The sequence below is a fragment of the Carcharhinus amblyrhynchos genome, chromosome 18, assembly GCF_965287045.1.
Source record: "Carcharhinus amblyrhynchos chromosome 18, sCarAmb.v2.hapA, whole genome shotgun sequence".
Lineage (NCBI taxonomy): Eukaryota > Metazoa > Chordata > Chondrichthyes > Carcharhiniformes > Carcharhinidae > Carcharhinus > Carcharhinus amblyrhynchos.
Genome location: NC_137341.1, coordinates 49,872,545 through 49,892,268, shown reverse-complemented (window position 1 = coordinate 49,892,268; position 19,724 = coordinate 49,872,545). Strand labels below are relative to the sequence as shown.

Here is a 19,724-nt window from a genome sequence, read left to right as displayed (position 1 = left end):
AAAAATACTGGATAGAAGCAAATTATTGCAGATGCTGGAATCTGAAACCAGAAGAGAAAATGCTGGAAAATCTCAGCAGGTCTGGCAGCATCTGTAAGGAGAGAAAGGAGCCGACGTTTCGAGTCTTTGACAAAGGGTCGTCTGGACTCGAAACGTCAGCTCTTTTCTCTCCCTACAGATGCTGCCAGACCCAAAAAATATTACTGTCCTGAGCACAATGTAGGGGGAAATGGGGGCAGAATATGTACAAACTAGGAGCAGTAAGCCATTCAGCCCTTCAGGACCACTCCGCCACGTAATAAGATCACGGTTGATCTCATGGTAACCTCAAATCTGCATTCTGCCTACCCTTGATAACCATGCCAAGAATCTATCCACCTCCACCTTAAAAATATTTGAAGACTCTACTTCCACCAACTTTGCACAAAGAATTGCAAAGACTCACAACCCTCAGTGCAAAGATTTCATTTCATCTCAATTTTAAATGGGTGACCCTTTATTTTTAAACAGTGACCCCTGGTTCTAGATTCTCCCACAACAGGAAACATCCTCTCCTTATCCACTCCGTCAATATCCCTCAGTATCTTATTTGTTTCAATCAAGTAGCCTCTTACTCTCCTAAACTCCAGTGTAGAAGATTCCAGTTCAGCTACAGGTGTAGTTTCTGATTTCTTTTGGGTCATAGTTAACAAGGCAGATAGAGAGGATTTTTGACAAGTTTGTCACTACATATCCATACACGCACATTTAGAAAGCTGCATGAAAGCCTGAAATGAAATGTCCTCCACCATCAAGTCGCCTTGCAGCACGGGACAGCTTAAAGTGAGTGCTCAAAATACACAAACCTAGGACAAGTTCCATCATAAACACTTAATTTTCAGGAAGTATATTATAGTATGCTAACACTAACCTTGAGTTGTACTTCATTCGCAGTCTGTTCTAGCAGCCAAAAGTGCACTCCTCCTACCCCAACGCAGGCAAATTCATTGACAGCAGTTGGGTCAAAAGCTAAATCATGGACAGGATTTGATACTTTTGTCATTGTTAACAGCTCATAATTCCTGGTATCCCATAAAGCAATTGTGAGGTCCCTGTAATCTCCTGAAACGATTAAATTGATCAACATTAGAACTGTTGTAAGGCAGAACTTGCAACACATACACATTACTTCAACTCTGAATAACACAGTACCATTTCTGTAGCCACAATAAATTAAAAACAGGTTACAACAGACATGCTTTTTAGGTTAATTGTGGGACAAGTTCAAATTTCAGCTTGCCCCAGTTAAAAATAAAAGCTACTGAATGTTAAAGTAAAGCAATAAAAGTGGATGTGCAGTGCGGTTTGGTTATTACAAAAGAACCCTAGTAATAATCACAGTGTACAGTTCTGCCTTAATACTACTCAGGACAGTATCAATGGAAAATTGTGCAAGTGCCTTACCGTTCATGACTTGGTATCGCAAATAATGCTGTGCTTGTTTGTTCCGATGTCTCACCTTGTTTAAGATCTCTTTTTTTAGCCGCTTTAAATGTGAACAATCATCCAACTAAACATTGTGGTGGGGGAGGGGAGAACTTTAACCTTAAAATGGAGCAGATGTTTGTTGAGTGGGAGATTGAAGTATTTAAAAAAAAATCTCAACCTGACTGCAACCCCATTCATTTCTGGTTTTGACAGAAGCAGGGCAAGAGGCAGGTTGGAAATTTAAATCATAAAGAAGCTGTCTCTCTCCTATCTAGCCACCATTTGAATTTTAACCCAGACTGGCTGCATTTCCTGAGCCACAACAAACCAGCAGCTACAGGAAGGTGAGCGCTGCAGAATCTCAATCAAGTTCCTTTCTGCTTGAGAAAGCAATGGCCTAGTGGTATGGTCGCTAGATGATTAATCCGGAAACTCAGCTCATGTTTGGGTTCGAATCCTGCCATGGCAGATGGTGAAATTCAAATTCAATTGAAAATAACTGGAACTGAGAATCTATAGATGACCATGAAACCATTATTGATTGTCGGAAAACCCCACCTGGTTCACAATATCCTTTAGGGAAGAAAACCTGCCACCCTTACCTGGTCTGGCCTACATGTGACTCCAAAGTCACAGCAATGTGGTCAACTTTGAACTGCCCTCCAGGGATGGGCAATAAATGCTGGCCAGCCAGGGGCATCCACACCCCACAAATGAATAAAAGAATGTGCTAGGTCCAGCAGAGCTACTTCACCACACCCCACTATCAGACATACCAATCCTGGCCTCTAATCTCGTCCAAAGGCATTTGACACAGCACCATTTTGCTCAAAACTACTTTTTAATTCCTCAGGCCCCCAATCTCCCCCTCGCCCCACTCACCCTGCCACCAAAGCCTCAATTCCACCCCCTCAGCCACCAACAGGGTCAGGGATCCTAACCAGTCATACAACCTCTTCTGCAATCTTCTCCAACTGTATGGAAGTCAAGGCTATCAATTAGTTTGCCGCCTGGCCAGGGAACCGTGATTCTAAAATTTGACTGACTGTAGGGAACCCCTATTTCCAGGCATCATTAGTGCAGTTTCTCCCTCCTGGCTGCTCAGAAACTTTAAATTCCCAGTTCACGGTTTCTTTTTCTACTGTTGCTGACTGACCCACTGGGTTAGTTCAACATGTTTTTATATTCAAGTTTGCAGTACCTGAAATATTTTGGCTTTGCTCTTGGAAATCTCAAAATCCCTACAGTACAGAAGGAGGCCATTTAGTCCGTACTGACTCTCCCAACTGAGCATCTTACTCAGACCCCCGCCTTCACTCCATCCCTGTAATTCCACGTATTTACCCCATTAATCCTCCTAACCTACACATCTTGGGACACTAAGGGGTAATTTAGCATGGCCAATCAACCTAACCAACAACCTTTTGGAGTGTGGGAGCAAACCAGAGCACCCAAAGGAAACTCACACAGACATAGGGAGAATGTGTAAACGCCATACAGTCACCCTGGCTGGAATCAAACCCAGACCCCTGAAGTTGTGAGGCAACAATGCTAACCACGGTGCCACCGAAATGTCTCAGTCAATAATAGAAACAATTATTGACGCATCTAGAAAAAACACCAATCTGAAGGAAATTAAGCAGGACTGGCTCCAGAGAGCTTACTCAGAGTTTGCTTCTGCTTTTGTTATTCTGTTTTTCTTTCGAGGAAAAAAACTTGCTGAGAGAGGGTATATTAGTCATAAGCCATGTTTGTCATAGCTAATGTGTTTTTCCTTTTCTGATGATAGATTGGTCTCTACTTTCTCAGAGACCAAGGAAATTTGGCACGTCAGCTACAATTCTCACCAAATTTTACTGATACGCCATAGAAAGCATTCTTTCTGGTTGTATCACAGCTTGGTATGGTTCCTGCTCTGCCCAAGACCACAAGAAACTACAAAAGGTTGTGAATGTAGCCCAATCAATCATACAAACTATCTTCCCATCCACTGACTCTGTCTACACTTCCTGCTGCCTCAGCAAAGCAGCCAGCATAATTAAGGACCCCATGCATGCTAGACATTCTCTCTTCCACCTTCTCCTGTCAGAAAAAAGATACAAAAGTCTAAGGTCACAACCAACCTCAGGAACTGCTTCTTCCCTGCTGCTAAGACTTTTGAATAGACTTATCTTGCATTAATTTGATCTTTCTCTACACCCTAGCTATGACTGCAACACTAGAAATAGAAGTGGCAAAGTTGGAGAGTGGCAAATGTTGTGCCTTTGTTTGAAAAGGGCTGCAGGGAAAAGCCTAGAAACTACAGGCCAGTGAGCCTCACATCTGTGGGTAAATTGATGGAAGGTAATTTGAGACAGTATCTACAGGCATTTAGAGACGCAAGGACTGATTAGGGACAGTCAGCATGGCTTTGTGAGTGGAAAATCATGTCTCCCAAATTTGATTGAGTTTTTTGAAGGGGTAACCAAGAAGGTAGATGAGAGCAATGCAGTTGATGTTGTCCACAAGGACTTTAGCAAGGCCTTTGCCAAGGTACCACATGGTAGGTTGTTGCATAAGGTTAAATCTCACAGGATCCAGGGTGAGATTTCTAAATGGATAGAAAATTGGCTTCTTGACAGAAGCCAGAGGGCAGTTGTAGCGGTTGTAGAGAATTATTTTTCAAACTGGAGTACTGCCTAATATGGTAAAAGTCCAAACGTACTTAGTCTCGGTCTAGTCATTAGGAGGTGCATAAAAAAGTTCATCCTTCCTATAACTTTTGTGGCATGAACTGCTGGATTACCAAAGAGCCATCCATTAACAAACATAGTTTTAATTTGCTGAACAAATCTATTCCTTGTTGCACATGCAAACTGCACCCAGCAGGTTCAAATATTATCCATTTAAAAAGAAAATCCAAATACCTCATGCTAGGGTGGGAGAATCAGTCAAAATTTGCTGAAACACTTTGATGATTATTATTGTGACCATTAATTAAATACAGCCATAATATAAATCTCTTCTACTTCTATAATTAGATCCTGTAAGGTACAATATCAGAAACAAAACTGTCCCAAGTACTTCTAAACCTACCAGCAGACATCAGGAACCGGTCATCTCTGGAGTAGGCCATAGCTTGTACCTCAGTCACGTGCTGAGAGAGTACCTTCTTACAGCAGCCACTGGTCACATTCCAAATAAAGATACAGCAGCCGTCCTTACCCCAACTTCCTGAAGCTGAGGCGAGATCCTTCCAGATAAAACAAACACCAATAATTATAAGGCAAATCCTCCATTTTTTTGTGGAAAAATAAAATCACTACCTGAAGGATTGCTGCACTGTTAGCACCACTGCCTCACAGCACCAGGGACCTGGGTTCAATGCCGGAATTGGGTGACTGCGCAAGCTCCACACATTCTCCCCGTGTCTGCGTGGGTTTCCTCTGGGTGCTCTGATTTCCTCCCACTCTCCAAAGATGCACAGGTTAGGTGGATTGGCCATGCTAAATTGCCCCTTAGTATCTCAAGGTATATAGATTGGGGGATTAGCGGGATAAATACTTGGTTACGGGGAAAACAGGACTGGGTGGGATTGCCCCTTAATGTCAGGGGGAATTACATGGGGTCTGGGTGGGATTGTTGTCAGTGCAGACTCAATGGGCCGAATGTCTTCCTTCTGCACTTTAGGGATTCGATGAGTCTAAGGAAGACCCAACTTATTCAACTCAAAGCTGAAGAAATGTGAACAAAACCTGAAACCTCTAAAAATGCTTATCTTCCTTGGTGCTGAGGGGGCAGTGGACAGAATGGGAAGACAGTTAATCCTATCTTTGTTATTGCTATTCCTCTAGAAGGTCATAAGAACATAAGAAATAGGAGCAAGAGTAGGCCAACTAGCCCCTCGAGCCTGCCCCGCCATTCAATAAGATCATGGCTGATCTGTTGTGGCTCAGCTCCACATTCCCGCCCTCTCCCCATAACCCTTAATCCCCTTGCCTATCAAAAACCTATCAACCCGCGTCTTAAATATATTTAGCGAGGCAGCCTCCACCACTTCAACGGGCAGAGAATTCCAGAGATTCACCACCCTTTGAGTGAAGAAGTTCCTCCTCAACTCCGTTCTAAACCGCGCCCTCTTTATCTTGAGGCTGTGCCCTCTAGTCCTACTGTCCTTTCTGAGCGGGAAGAGCCTCTCCACCTCTATCCTATCCATCCCATTCATCATCTTATATGTCTCAATGAGATCTCCCCTCATCCTTCTAAACTCTAACGAGTACAAGCCTAGTTTATTCAGCCTCTCCTCATAGTTCAACCCCCTCAACTCCGTTATCAGCCTAGTAAACCTCCTCTGCACTCCCTCCAAGGCCAAAATATCCTTGCGTAAGTGCGGCGACCAAAACTGCACACAGTACTCCAGCTGCGGCCTCACCAGTGCCCTGTACAGTTGCAGCAAGACCTCCCTACTTTTATATTCAATCCCCCTCGCTATGAAGGCCAGCATCCCATTCGCCTTCCTGACCACCTGCTGCACCTGCAGGCTGGGTTTTTGCGACTCATGCACAAGGACCCCGAGGTCCCTCTGCACCGTCGCATGCTGCAGTTTTTCGCCATGTAAGTAATAGTCCTTCCTACCATTATTCCTACCAAAGTGGACAAATTCACACTTGCCAACATTAAATTCCATTTGCCAGTTCCTGGCCCATTCGCCCAGCCTATCTAGATCCTTCTGCAGACTTTCCACACCCTCCGCACAATTTGCCGTTCCACCAATCTTGGTGTCATCAGCAAATTTCGACACCCTACACTCGGTTCCCTCCTCCAGATCATCTATATAAATGGTAAATAGCTGAGGCCCCAGCACCAACCCCTGGGGCACTCAACTAGTCACCAACCGCCAATCCGAATAGCACCCATTGACCCCCACTCTCTGCTTCCTATTTGACAGCCAATCCCCTATCCACGCTAACACCCTACCCCCAACTCCATGGTCATCTAATGTTTTCAGTTTGAACCTCAAAGTTGCACCGATAATGGAAAGAGCATGGCTTAAACCTTGTCTGTAATATTTTGAAAGGGTCACAAACTTATCATTTGCACCATCTGATTAAAGTAATTGGTTCCCAGGTGACCTTGGTGTACAGGTCCCAAAAGGAGAGATAAATAGAACAGAATGGTGAGTGTATTCTTTTTCTTCAGGTCAAGGTTTATAGGAGTATGCTGCAATATTATACATATTGATTGTTACAATCCCAGTTGGCGTTACTACTGGACAGGAAGATTCCAGAAGGGAACCCTGGCTCAGAAGACCGTAGTTTTTACTTATTTTAGAAAGTGTGGAGGAACAGTTTAAAAAAAAGTTAAACATACAAGTTTGATGACAATAAAATATTCCTTTACTCCCCCCCTTAGCTTCGCGAATGTACTGTTTCAAAGATTACACCCCACTCCAAAACCAAATGGTTGATACCACTCAACCAATCTTGTGGACTTCTTCTCTCAACGCACCTCCCCCCCACCCCCCCCACCCCACACCCACCCCCCCACCCCCAATCCCCACCCCCACCCACCCCCCCCACCCCACCCCCCCCCCCACCCACCCCCCCCCCACCCACCCCCCCCCCCACCCACCCCCCCCACCCACCCCCCCCCCCCACCCCCCCCCCACCCCCCCACCCCACCCCCCCCCCCACCCCCCCCACCCCCCCACCCCCCCCCCCACCCCCACCCCACCCCCAAATCATGTAGATCATGTAGATCAAGCCCAAGACAGGAGGTGAGAGCCCTGTCTTGCCAGCTTGGATCAGGAATATCTCAACTTGCTGAGGCTCTGAATTGGACTTGATTTGATTAAATTGGAATAAAAAACAAAAAAAAAGGAATCCAATTCCAGGTTTTCCACCTCTCCTTCCAGGCTTCCTTCGTCTTAAATGCTTTTACCCAAACTCCGAGATCCAGCCACTTATTTCCACAATTATTTTAATTCAAGTTCTCAGGCTGTAGTAATATCTCTAAATCTTGGAATCACTTTAGGTATCTTTTTTATTTCCCACGAGCCAACTTTTCACCTCTGTCAGGCTTTGCTGAATAGTACTTTGTTCTAGTTCCAGTACTGCTTTGTTCCTTTAACCTCTGACCTATTGGAAACTTGATTTCATACGTTCTTTAATTAGCTGTCCTTTAGATTTCTGTATTAGTTTTTTTAATACTTTATGGTGTAACTTTTCTTCTAGCAGTTGAGAGCTGTTTACTCTCTTACTTCCTAGCCCCAACTACTAGAAATTCATAGAATCTTACAATGCAGAAGGCGGCCATTCGGCACATCGAGTCTGCATCGACCACAATTCCACCCAGACCCTATTCCCATAACCCCACATATTTACCCTGCTAATCCCCTAACACTAGGGTCAATTTGCCGTGGCCAAGCAACCTAACCTGCACATCTTTGGACTGTGGAAGGAAACCGGAGCACCCAGAGGAAACCCACATAGATACGGGGAGAACGCGTGCAAACTCCACACAGACAGTGACCCAAGGCCGGAATTGAACCTGGGTCTCTGGTGCTGTGAGGCAGCAGTGCCAATCACTATGCCACCTTCAGCTGAAACTAAAGGCAACTCACATTACTTCTTATCCTGAAGATGCCCCTGCTTACTACGCAACATCTTTTTACTTCTCCCAGCTAGCTTACTTTACACACTAACTCTCTCTAAGCACAATAGAAGCAGTTTGAACTGACCAAACTCCCACACAAAAACCTGTCTAACATGAATCTAACTGGAATTTTACTCCTCTTGCACAAAACCACTAAATTAAACCCACATATCTCTAATATTTAACAATACAAATATAGCTCATCTAAAACTACCAACATGAAGTAATATGTTGGCAGTTTTTCTTCCTCCCTTCTCCAACAAACTGAAGACAGCTTTATACATTCTGTAGGTCCACAGATAAAGCACGGCAAATTCAATGACAAATAAATAACTAGAACAAATATAAGAACATAAGAAATAGGAGCAGGAGTAGGCCATCTAGCCCTTCGAGCCTGCCCCGCCATTCAATAAGATCATGGCTGATCTGAATTGGATCAGTTCCACTTTCCCGCTTTCTCCCCACAACCCCTAATTCCCTTGTCTACCAGAAATCTATCTACCCGTGACTTAAATATATTCAACAAGGTAGCCTCCACCACTTCAATGGGCAGAGAATTCCAGAGATTCACTACCCTTTGAGTGAAGAAGTTCTTCCTCAATTCTGTTCTAAACTGCACCCCCCCCTCCCTTATTTTGAGGCCGTGCCCTCTAGTTCTGTTTTCCTTTCTAAGCGGAAAGAATTTCTCTACCTCTACCCTATCTAGCCCCTTCATTATCTTGTAAGTCTCTATAAGATCCCCCCTCAGCCTTCTAAACTCCAACGAGTACAGGCCCAAAGACTTTGTGGCCAGTTGTAGTTGGAAGAAGAAAGGCAGCGAGTTGCCTGAACAAATTGATGTTTTTTTAAACTGATTGGACTCATGTATGGCCACACTCCGATAACATTTGCAAAGACCCCCAATTATTCCACCTCTGAGGCCACCATGCTGAGCTCTGAATGCTGGACACTCCAGTAACTCCAATGTCCAGTGCAAACAGAACATGGTGGGATACAGTTGCTTTTTGCATGCCACCAGAACTGTCCTCAGGAAAAGAGGGTTCTGAGGGTTGGAGTAGGGTGGTGGTGGTGGTGAGGGAGCAGGATGGTGGGGTGGGATGTGGTAGTGGTGGTGATATGTACACATCCCTACACTTTTAACTCACACACTCATAAGGACAGTTCAAAAGGCTAAGCAAATTTACTTATATTTCAGGCTGTCTGGTGAAGGGATGATTTGAAATGACTCAACAATAAGTAATGGTACATAGAAACCCTACAGTGCAGAAGAAGGCCATTCGGTCCATCAAGCCTGCACCGACAACAATCTAACCTAAGCCCTCTCCCCATATTACCCCGCTAATCTCTCTAACCTACACATCCCAAGGACACTAGGGTTAATTTAACATGGCCAATGCACCTAACCCACACATCTTTGGAGTGTGGGAGTAAACCGGAGCACCCGGAGGAAACCCACTTAGAACGTGCAAACTCCACACCAACAGTGACCCAAGTAATTGAACCTAGGTCTTTGGAGCTCTGAGACAGCATTACTAACCACTGTGACACAGTGCTGCCCTATCCATAATGACAGATATAATTTCTAGATGGTTATATGAAGTCAAAACAATGTCTGAACCAACATGGTTTCGCATGGAGATGTCTCATTGTCTTTGGGCAAGATTTTCCGGCCATTCATGCCAGTGGGATTTTCTGTAGTGAACGGAGATGTGGCTGAATGCTAAATTCTCCATCCTAGCTTGCAGCAGCGGCTGGCTGTGAACGGCCTTCGTCTCCAGATTCGAGAGGCTGAGTATCTTGCCTGTCCATATTGCTGTTGTGCTCTTTATTCGCTTGAAAGGATAATCATGATTGCTTCACAGATATCCTGATGCAACTATGCACTGTCATGTGGTCAAGTGGTTTCATGGGTAAAAAGGCAGATATTTGTGGTACATCCTGAGGAAGTGGATCCCATGACATTAATAGCTGGGAGTTACAAATAGCCTCAAGTGCACTTGATTAGGGATGGCAAGGAAAAATAACATCAACCAGGACCCTTACCCTATTGTGATGAGAGTGTGGGTGCGTGTGCAATGGCTAAAGGTAGGATTTTGCATGGCAGTAATAATATTCATGGGTAGGTAAATGGTTGACACTGTCCTACTGTTTGACACATGAAGGATGGATGCTTTAGCGCAGTTTGAGATAACTGCCAGTTCCAAGTGCACCCATAACCTAGCGGGAGCTAGTGGCCTAGAAATTGGCCTTGATTTGTTTCTAGCCTGAAATTAGTGGTGCACTCTGACTTTACTAGAAACTGTGGCTTGTATCCATTTTGTATACACTTTGATGAGCACAATAAATTAAAATAAAAATTTAATTCACAAAATAGAGCAGTGGAGAGCGAATTAAAGCTTGATTAATTAAATTAAATTAAAGAAATAATTGTCATTTAATAATTGAGGAAGAAAAGTCTTTCATTCTGTGCTGAAGACAATTATATAAAATGAGTAGATTAGCAACCAAATGGAACATCGTTCATGGAGAAATGTAGGAGTATCCTTGTCACTCATGAGTGACAAACATACCTGCACATCATGGCTAACTGCAAGAGTGGAGATCTCCTGTGTGTGACCAGTTAAGTGTCTCTGAGCTCCAGAATGCAAGTCCTCAATCACCACCAAGCAGCCACAGGAATATGCAAACAGTGCTGGGAGAGTCAAACAGAAAGAAGGACCATCAAAACAATAGCAGAGACATTGTCTAAATTTTTCAAAATTTATTACTGGTAATTTATCAGGTCACTAATAAACAAAATGCAACAAGGTGATTAGCCAGATGCAGGTTACAACTAGTTGTAAAAGCTGTATTTCACGCGTCGTTTTGGTACGTAAAAGGAGAACATGAAATTGTAATTGACATTCATTTGTAGATCAGTCCATTTCTTAAATAATCATTTTACCTAAAGAAATCTGGTGAGGTTTCATTAAGCTTTCACGGTGGTTAGCACTGCTGCCTCACAGCACCAGGGACACTGGTTTGATTCCCAGCTTGGGTCACTGTCTATGCAGGTTCTGCCCAGTCTCCCCGCATCTGAGTGGGTTTCCTCGGGGTGCTCTGGTTTCCTCCCACATTCTGAAAGATGTGCTGGTTAGGTGCACTGACCCAAACAGGCACCGGGCAGTGGCAACTAGCAGAATTTCACAGTAACTTCATTGCAGTAAGCTCTCCTTGTGACGAACGAATAAACTTCTTGTTTCTACTGGGATCAAAGATTACGGGGAAAAAGCAGGATTACGCTACTGAGTTGGATGATCAGCCATGAATATAATGAATGGTTTGAAAGGCCTCCTCCTGTTCCTACCTTCTATGTTTTTATGAATTGCAAAACAATCTAGTTCACTAACTTCCTGCTGAAAGGGACAATTCAACAAGGACTAGCAATCTTCCACTACCTTGTCCAAGTGATTGTTCGTCATCTGTGCACATTTTCAAACATCAGCCGTTACTTAACTGTACAATAAATATCACAGCCTTAAATCCAAACTGACATCGATGTAGGTGCTCTTTCCAATAGGTGTCACTGGAAAATGGACAAGAACTGAGCCTGGCTAATTTTTTTTCCCCATTACTGTGTCTAGTGATATCCTCATCATCAGCAGTTGGAGATCAGCTAACTTAATTCAGAAATTAAACCTCAATCCCAGTTTGAACAGCTCACCACAGAAAATGTTGTTAGAATTAAGACACAAATTAAATATAACTATGTTTAATCAAGCAACACCATACCAGGTTTATTTTCAGCACTTTTGTAACAATACACCATTAATACATTTTGGAAAGCCCAGCTAGTACATCACGCAGAGGTAGCCATTGTACAGGTAAAGCAAGGGTTAAAAAGTGAGAATTCATTCATATATTCATATCATAACCTAATGACATGCATGGTGGCACAGTGGTTAGCACTGCTACCTCTCAACATCAGGGAGCCGGGTTCAATTCCGGCATTGGATCACTGACTGTGTGGAGTTTCCACATTCTCCCCATGTCTCTGAATTTCTGTGGGTTTCCTCCCACAGACCAAAGATGTGTAGATTAGGTGGATTGGCCATGTTAAATGTACCCTTACTGTCCCAAAATGTGTAGGTTAGATGGATTAGTCATGGGAAATGTGGGGGCTTAGGGGATGGGGCAGAAGAGGGGGCCTGGGTGAGATACTGTCAGAGTTGATGCTGACTTGATAGGCTAAATGGCCTGTGCTGCACTGTAGGGGTTCTATGATTAATGCCCACCGCAGTTGATGGAAAAGGTAAACTGAAAGGAAAGCCAATGCAGGTGCAAACAAAGGTATCAATTTAATACACATCTCAAGGTAGGTACAGCAGCCATAAACATGAGTACTTCCTTTCCAGATCATACATACTTCTCATTATGACTGATTACCCACATTCCAAATATCACCTTTCCCACAAATTTACTGCATCCATTGTAGGTCATGTTCTAACAATTACCCGTATCAGGATTCCAGACCATATTTCCTCTTCCATTTCCATTATATCCAATTACTACTTTCAGCTTCAGATCCTCCTTCCCATCGGGAGGGACCGCCTATAAAGCAAATTCACAGAGTTCATTAACATTACTACATCACTATCAACTGCAAGTGAGACTAGAGCAAAGTGAGTGTGGAATAAACTGCAAAGTGAACTATGCTAGTTGTCAAAATTCTTTGTATCTGCAAATTAGTGCTGGCCCCCAATCAGCTAACCCACCTGCTCTGTGTGTGATGCAGATTACCAGATCACATTATTACCACAGGCAGTGTTATTCAGATCCAAGAAGAAACCAAAACCATACTCAGGTAGATGTTAGAGATCATATGGCATTATTTGATTTGATTTATTATTGTCACATGTATTAGTGTACAGTGAAAAGTTTTGTTTCTTGCACGCTGTACAGACAAAGCGTACTGTTCATAAAGAAAGAAAGGAGAGAGTGCAGAATATAGTGTTATAGTCATAGCTAGGGTGCACTTAATGTAAGGTAGGTCTATTCAAAAGTTTGATGACAGCAGGGAAGAAGTTCTTCTTGAGTCAGTTGGTACACGTCCTCAGACTTTTGTATCTTTTTCTCGATGAAAGAAGGTAGAAGAGAACATGTCCAGAGTCTGTGGGGTCCTCAGTTATGCTGGCTGCTTTTCCGAGGCAGCAGGAAGTGCGGACGGAGTTAATGGATGGGAGGCTGGTTTGCGTGATGGACTGGGCTTCATTCACAACCCTTCGTAGTTTCTTGTGGTCTTGGACAGAGCAGGAGCCATACCAAGCTGTGATGCAACCAGAAAGAATGATTTCTACTGTGCATCTGTAGAAGTTGGTACTAGTCAGAGGACATGCCAAAGTTCCTTAGTCTACTGAGAAAGTAGAGGCGTGGTGGGCTTTCAAAACTACTGTGTCAGCATGAGGGACCAGTACAGGTTGATGGTGGTCTGGACACTGAAAAACTTGAAGTACTTGACCATTTCTACTTTGTCTCCATTGATGTTGTCCTCCACTATGCTTTCTGAAGTCGATGACTATCTTCTTCGTTTTGTTAACATTGAGGGAAAGATTATCATCATACCAGTTCACCAGATACTCTATCTCATTCCTGTACCTTGCCTCATCATTGTTTGAGACCCAACCCACTACAGCAGTGTCATCAGCAAACTTGAAAATCGAGTTGGAGAATAATTTGGCCACACAGTCATAGGTACATAAGGAGCTGAGGACACAACCTTGTGGAGCACCAGTGTTGAGGATGATCCTTATTGATTGCAGTCTGTGGGTTAGGAAGTTCAGGATCCAGTCACAGAGGGAGGAGCCAAGCCCCATGCTACAGAGTTGGGAGATGAGTTTCGTAGGAATAATGGTGTTGAAGGCTGAGCTGTAGTTAATAAATAGGGGTTTGACATTGATGTCTTCGCTATCTAGATATTCCAGGGTTGAGTGCAGGACCACGGAGATGGCGTCTGCTGTGGACCTGTTGTGGTGCTAGTCGAACTGTAGTGAATCCAGGCAATCCAGGAGGCTGGAATTGATTTGTGCCATGGCTAACTATTCAAAGCACTTCATAATGATGGATGTTAGAGCTATGATACCGGGATGATGGTCATCTTCTTGTAGTAGATAGGGGCCGCATATTGTTGTGGAGAGGTTGAAGATGTCAGCAAATACCCCGCCAGTGATCCACAGGATCTGAGTGTTCATTCGGGTACCCCATCCAGGCCAGTTGCTTTTTGTGGGTTGACCTTCAAGAAGGCTGCTCAGACAACTGCAATGGTGACCTCAGCTACAGGTACATCCAAGACTTTCAGGGTGGAGGGTGTGCTCTTACTGATCTCTCGCTCAAAACAGGCGTAGAATGTATTGAGCTCATCAGGGAGGGATGCATTGGTGCTGGTGATTTTACACTCCTTCATCTTGTAACCTGTTACGTCTTGCAGATCTTGCTATAGACAGTGGGGGTCTGTGTGGCTAGCCTGGGTTTCTCGCTCGGTCCGGTACTGTCTTTTGGCATCTTTGTTGGATCTCTTTAGATCATATCTGGCTTTCTTATATAGGCCAGGGTCAACTGACTTGAACGACTCAGACCTGGACTTCAGCAAGCAGTGGACATCCCTGTTCACCCATGTTTCCGTTGAGAATACGTGGATTTGCTTCTCTGGCACATGGTCTTTTACACACTTACTAATGAAGTCAGTTAATGTAGTGGCATATTCGTTCAGGTTGGTCACAAAGTTTTTAAATACTGGCCAGACTACTGACTCTAAGCTGTCCCGTAGGAGGTCATCCAATTCCTCAGATCAACATTGCACGATTTTCTTGGATGGATTCTCCCATTTCAGTTTTTGCTTATAAGCCAGGAGCAGCACAGCCTTGTGGCCTGATTTGCCAAAGTGTAGGCAGGTGATAGAGTGGTAGAAATGTTTGATATTTGTGTAGCAGTGGTCTAGCATGTTTGGGCCTCTGGTGGAACAGAAGACCTGTTGGTAGTATCTTGGTAGCAAATTCAAGTTTGGCCTGATTCAAATCCCCGGCCATGATGAACAAGGCCTCAGGGTGTTTCGTCTCAAGGCTACTTGTAATGGCGTATGTTTTGTCCAACGCGGTCTTCATGCCCGCGTGGGGTGGGATGTAAACTGCTGTCAGGCTAACAAAGGTGAACTCCTGCAGAAAGTAGTAGGGGTGGCATTTTTGCATCAGGTATTCTAGGTTCAAACTAGAAACTCACCAGTGTTGCTACATCTAGGCACCAAGAGGTGTTGATTAGGAGGCAGACTCCACTTCCCCTAAGGCCGCTGCGTAGTCCATTTGGTGGACTGAAAAGCCCTCTGATTATACAGCACAGTCCAGTGAAGCAGGAGTGAGCTAGTCTCCTTGAAAAAGAGTGTACCTCAAAGCAGAGACAAATTCTGCACTCACACTTGAAAAGATAATTTGAAAATACAAGACTAATAACCTGGTGGGAATAGCAAATATAGCACTGCAGAAAAGGGCCGGGTATGTCTACTCTTAGTCGGTTCTCACAGAGTGGAGGAAAAGCATAAGAAGCAAACAACTGAAGGCTGTTTGTTCAGCTAGTTCCTGGCAGTGGATCATTTGTCGCTGTTCAATGGGGAGAATAAAAGAAAAGTGGCTTGTCACTTATTTAGCTCCAAGCTTAACAAATGTAGATCTGTTGTTGCTGCAGTGAACTTTGGCCAAATGTTCCTGCCTTTTTGGAAACTAAATGTATGTACAAAAAAAAATGCAATCTCCATCTCTATATTCCACTGCAATATGAAGATAAGGCTTCAAAGATGAAGGGCAAAAAAGGCTTCAATTCTAAATGGCTGTCTGGCAAAAGGAACTCAACTGATGCTCGGTCAACTCCAAACAAGTCAGCACAATACAGATTCCTCTCAGCCAAAACACTTTCTCAGGTCTCATCCAATTCTGGATTCCTAGTCCAAAAGAAGACAGACAGGGTTCTTGACTATTCTGGTACTTGCTCGATCAGGGTTTACGTATACTTGGATAGAACCAAGTGAAAACATTCTCAAAATTATAAATATACCAGCCATTTAAACTGGCTCTGAACCTTCTACTAACATTGCAATTATACACAAACACAGGAATTAAAGGCATTAATTGTACCTGAGATACAGACGAGGTCTTGAACCGAGCAGCAAAATGTTTGTATGAATCTGGTCGTGTATAATTGTGTGGAAAATCTCCATCTCCAACCCGGGATGCTATGAAAGAAGAGTGTGCTAAATTCAAAATGCACTCGAATAAAGGTCTGCAACTCCATGTACTTTTGAGATCAATAGTAATGGGCAGAGTTTCGATGAAAAATATACTCTTCGCAGATACATTTGTTCATATAATGTACAAAGAGAATATTCCAGATATAAATCATAGATACATAGAAGGAATAATCATGCTATCAATGTTAGATACACAGATAAATGTGACTGCACTGAGTGATCTGAATGTACTTAGTGGAGCTTTACAAAAATAATATGGCATTATTTCACGCATGCAAAAGCAGAAGGAAACAAAAACCATATTTTCCTTTGACGGGACAAACACGATGTTTTTAACCCTCCACTGGAGGATCTAGATATTGAATTGTGAAAAGCTTCATATATTAATAAGGTGGGATAAGTGCCTTCAACTCTGTTAAAGCTGTGATGATCTTCAGACACAAGGACAGATATAAACAAACATGGACAAAAAAAAAACAAATTCCACACACTATCGGCTCTCACCTTTCCTCATGTACTTTAGGCAACAATTATTGCCGATAGGGAGTTGAGAGCTTGCAGCGATATCTGTTTTCACTGAATACTTGATTTAAAATTTATAATCTAAGCTCTCTTGCAGGGGTACTGGAGCCAATGGTACAAGTCTCCATCATCAAGTCCAAAGAGTCACAGAATTAAATGTCACTTCAGTTAATGTAACTCTAAATGCAATAGTTTCCTTCCAATTGCAACAATTTTTCGTGTGATCAACTGTTGCCTGATGATCCAACGTTTAAAAAAAAATCACATGGAGGTGCTGGCGTTGGACTGGGGTAAGCACAGTAAGTACAACACCAGGTTGAAGTCCAGTAGGTTTATTTGGTAGCACAAGATTTCGGAGCATTGCTCTTTCATTTGATAAAATGACTTGCAGTGCAAACGATAAACTAGTTTACATACACTCTACTTCCAATGCTGAAAACCTGGTTCAAAATAACTCTTGGGCAGACTACAGAAAGATTCAAGTTTCCAAAAGAGAGGGATCTGTTCACACCAGCTCTGCAATTTCTCCTAATGGCTGCACTGGTCAATTATAGATTAGAAGATAATGATTGGACGTGGTGACGTGGAGCAGGGAGATGCAAGGAAGCAAGGGAAAGAAGCGATTTGCATCTGCTGAGTTACCTGGTTCTTCCTGCTCTTCCTGGTGTTCCTGAAGAGAAACAGTCCTCAAAAGAGGGGACACATCCTCTCCACAATGCATGTTTTCATGGACTTGAAGAAACGAGTCTCCAATTCCTTGAATGGCAATCGACTCATCTTTTTGATTGTGGTCATCTTTATGCTCAGCATCAGATAAAAACACTTGGAAGGAAAGAAATCCAGCAGAAATTGTTAGAATGAATCAAATCAATCAATAGGAAGTGTTATATTTGTGCTAAGTATCACCTGATATTTGTCACAAATCACATATTAAACAAAATAGCAACTTTGACAGCTAAGTAGCAGAGTTGTTTGAACAGATCAGGATGGCCCATGACTTTGAGTGGCAATCAGCAACAGATTACTATTCATTAGACTTAGCTATGTTTAAAATGAATAGCAGCTATCTCATCCAATCTTCCTGAATCAGGGCAGGTAAGATTGAAAAGGCAAAGCACGTCCCCATCTCTAGCCACAAAAGGAGAGGTGTGAAGGAGGACACGCATTCCTGTCCCCCGTTCCTTTTTTTAAAAAATGGTACTAGCTGCCATAAAACAACGGAAAAGGAGGAACTTCATAATTCAAATCTATCTACCAACAAAGTTTACCTTAGTTGGAAAAAAAAATTTCTTTTAAATTAATTGGGGGTATCATGTGCTGTAAGAGCAGAAACAACTGCATTTTCACAAGTTCAGGTCCTACTCATCTTTTAATCCTTTTATTTATCCTGATGCACACCCCACAATTATCTAATCCTGGAGTTAATCCAGATGATGGTGGGAATTTGGAACTCACTGTCTGAAAGGGTGGGAGAGGTCAGTCCTCACCGTTTAAGAGACATTTAGCTGAGCACTTGAAGTGTTATAGCATGTAGGATTATGGGCCAGGTGCTGGAAAATGGGATTAGAACAGATAGGTACTTGATGGCTATGCAGACACCATAGGCCAAAGGGCCTCATTTTGTGCTGTAAAACTCTTAAGACAGTTAGATTTTAGAAAAGGACATCTCAACATTAGAACCGCCTCTACTTGTTGGCAGTTGCATCCAGAATCTAATCACTAAAGTAATGTCACTTTAATGAGGCACAAATAGCTGACTGAAATTGTTTGAAAGCCCAGCTTTACCCAAACCCAGTATCACCTTTTAACAGCAGCTAAAACCAGCATCCACAATGATTGTAATGGAACATGATATATTCTTACCCCACCCAATGACTTGGGAGGCAATGACAACACCTTGAATTGCCTTAGGTACTACTCACCATCCTGTTCATTTCTTTCAATAGAACTGACATTGAGTTGTGGTGGGGAGGAAATGGGGACTGGTGCTGACTGGCGAGGCATCCCATTGTTTTGGAACAGCTCACTTGCTTCTGCAACTGAGGGAGATTCTGAAATTTTAAAAAAAGGGGAATTAAATTCATTGTTTAAAATTTCAGTGTAAGTGCTGCTTATGAATACAACTCAATGGGGAAATATATCCTTCTAGACAACATGTGATTTTCAGAACAAAAATAATGCTGGAAAATCTCAACAAGTCTATCAGCATCCATGGAGAGAGAATAGAGCTTACATTTCGAGTCAGGGTGACCCTTTGCCAGAGCTGATTTTGGATGCAGGTTTGAAATCTGTATTATTATAGTCATGATTCTATGGGGACAGTAGCAAGTCAGATATTTCCCCTACACTGTGTAAGATGCTAAGTGACAGACAAAAATGAAGGAAATGGAAGCCCAAGGTGTCAGCATGAGTCTACAGCACTTAACCTCATTTGGTGGCTGAAGAAGTTGAAACATGTTCTACATGAGACATTATGAGGAAGAATGTCGCCCAACGTGTACCTACATTATCCACACAGGTTAGCATGTGTCAAAAGGAAGTGGAGCCAAATTTTAGATTACAATTGGTCATTATTGTTACTGGGTGTGCCAGCTCTACAGCACGTCAGCTACAGGTAGCCTTCCAAAAAAAATAACATGGCTCTAACATCAAAGATGTCTGTGTGGAATTTGCACATACTCCCCATATCTGCACTGGTTTCCTCTGGGTGCCCTCATTTCCTCCCACAGTCCAAAGACATGTGGGTTAGGTTGATCAGCCATGCTAAATTGGAGAGGACAGTTCCAGAGATGGTAGATTTTAGCACTAAACATTAGGTTCTCATTGAAGCAAA

At 43.1% G+C, this 19,724-nt stretch overlaps 1 protein-coding gene across 2 annotated transcripts in view; it reads right to left on the bottom strand.

Annotated features, from left to right (window-relative positions):
• The window catches only part of wdr90 (WD repeat domain 90), a 76,089-nt gene that overhangs the window by 13,382 nt on the left and 42,983 nt on the right, over nucleotides 1-19,724 (bottom strand). For both annotated transcript variants that reach the window (XM_080206987.1, XM_080206988.1), the window contains 7 exons: nucleotides 18,814-18,942; nucleotides 17,534-17,713; nucleotides 16,257-16,354; nucleotides 12,594-12,690; nucleotides 10,671-10,792; nucleotides 4,543-4,699; nucleotides 911-1,101 (listed from right to left, as the gene is read on the bottom strand). In XM_080206987.1, coding sequence (XP_080063113.1) covers nucleotides 911-1,101; nucleotides 4,543-4,699; nucleotides 10,671-10,792; nucleotides 12,594-12,690; nucleotides 16,257-16,354; nucleotides 17,534-17,713; nucleotides 18,814-18,942 — 974 coding nt within the window. The remainder of the gene's footprint in view (nucleotides 1-910; nucleotides 1,102-4,542; nucleotides 4,700-10,670; nucleotides 10,793-12,593; nucleotides 12,691-16,256; nucleotides 16,355-17,533; nucleotides 17,714-18,813; nucleotides 18,943-19,724) is intronic.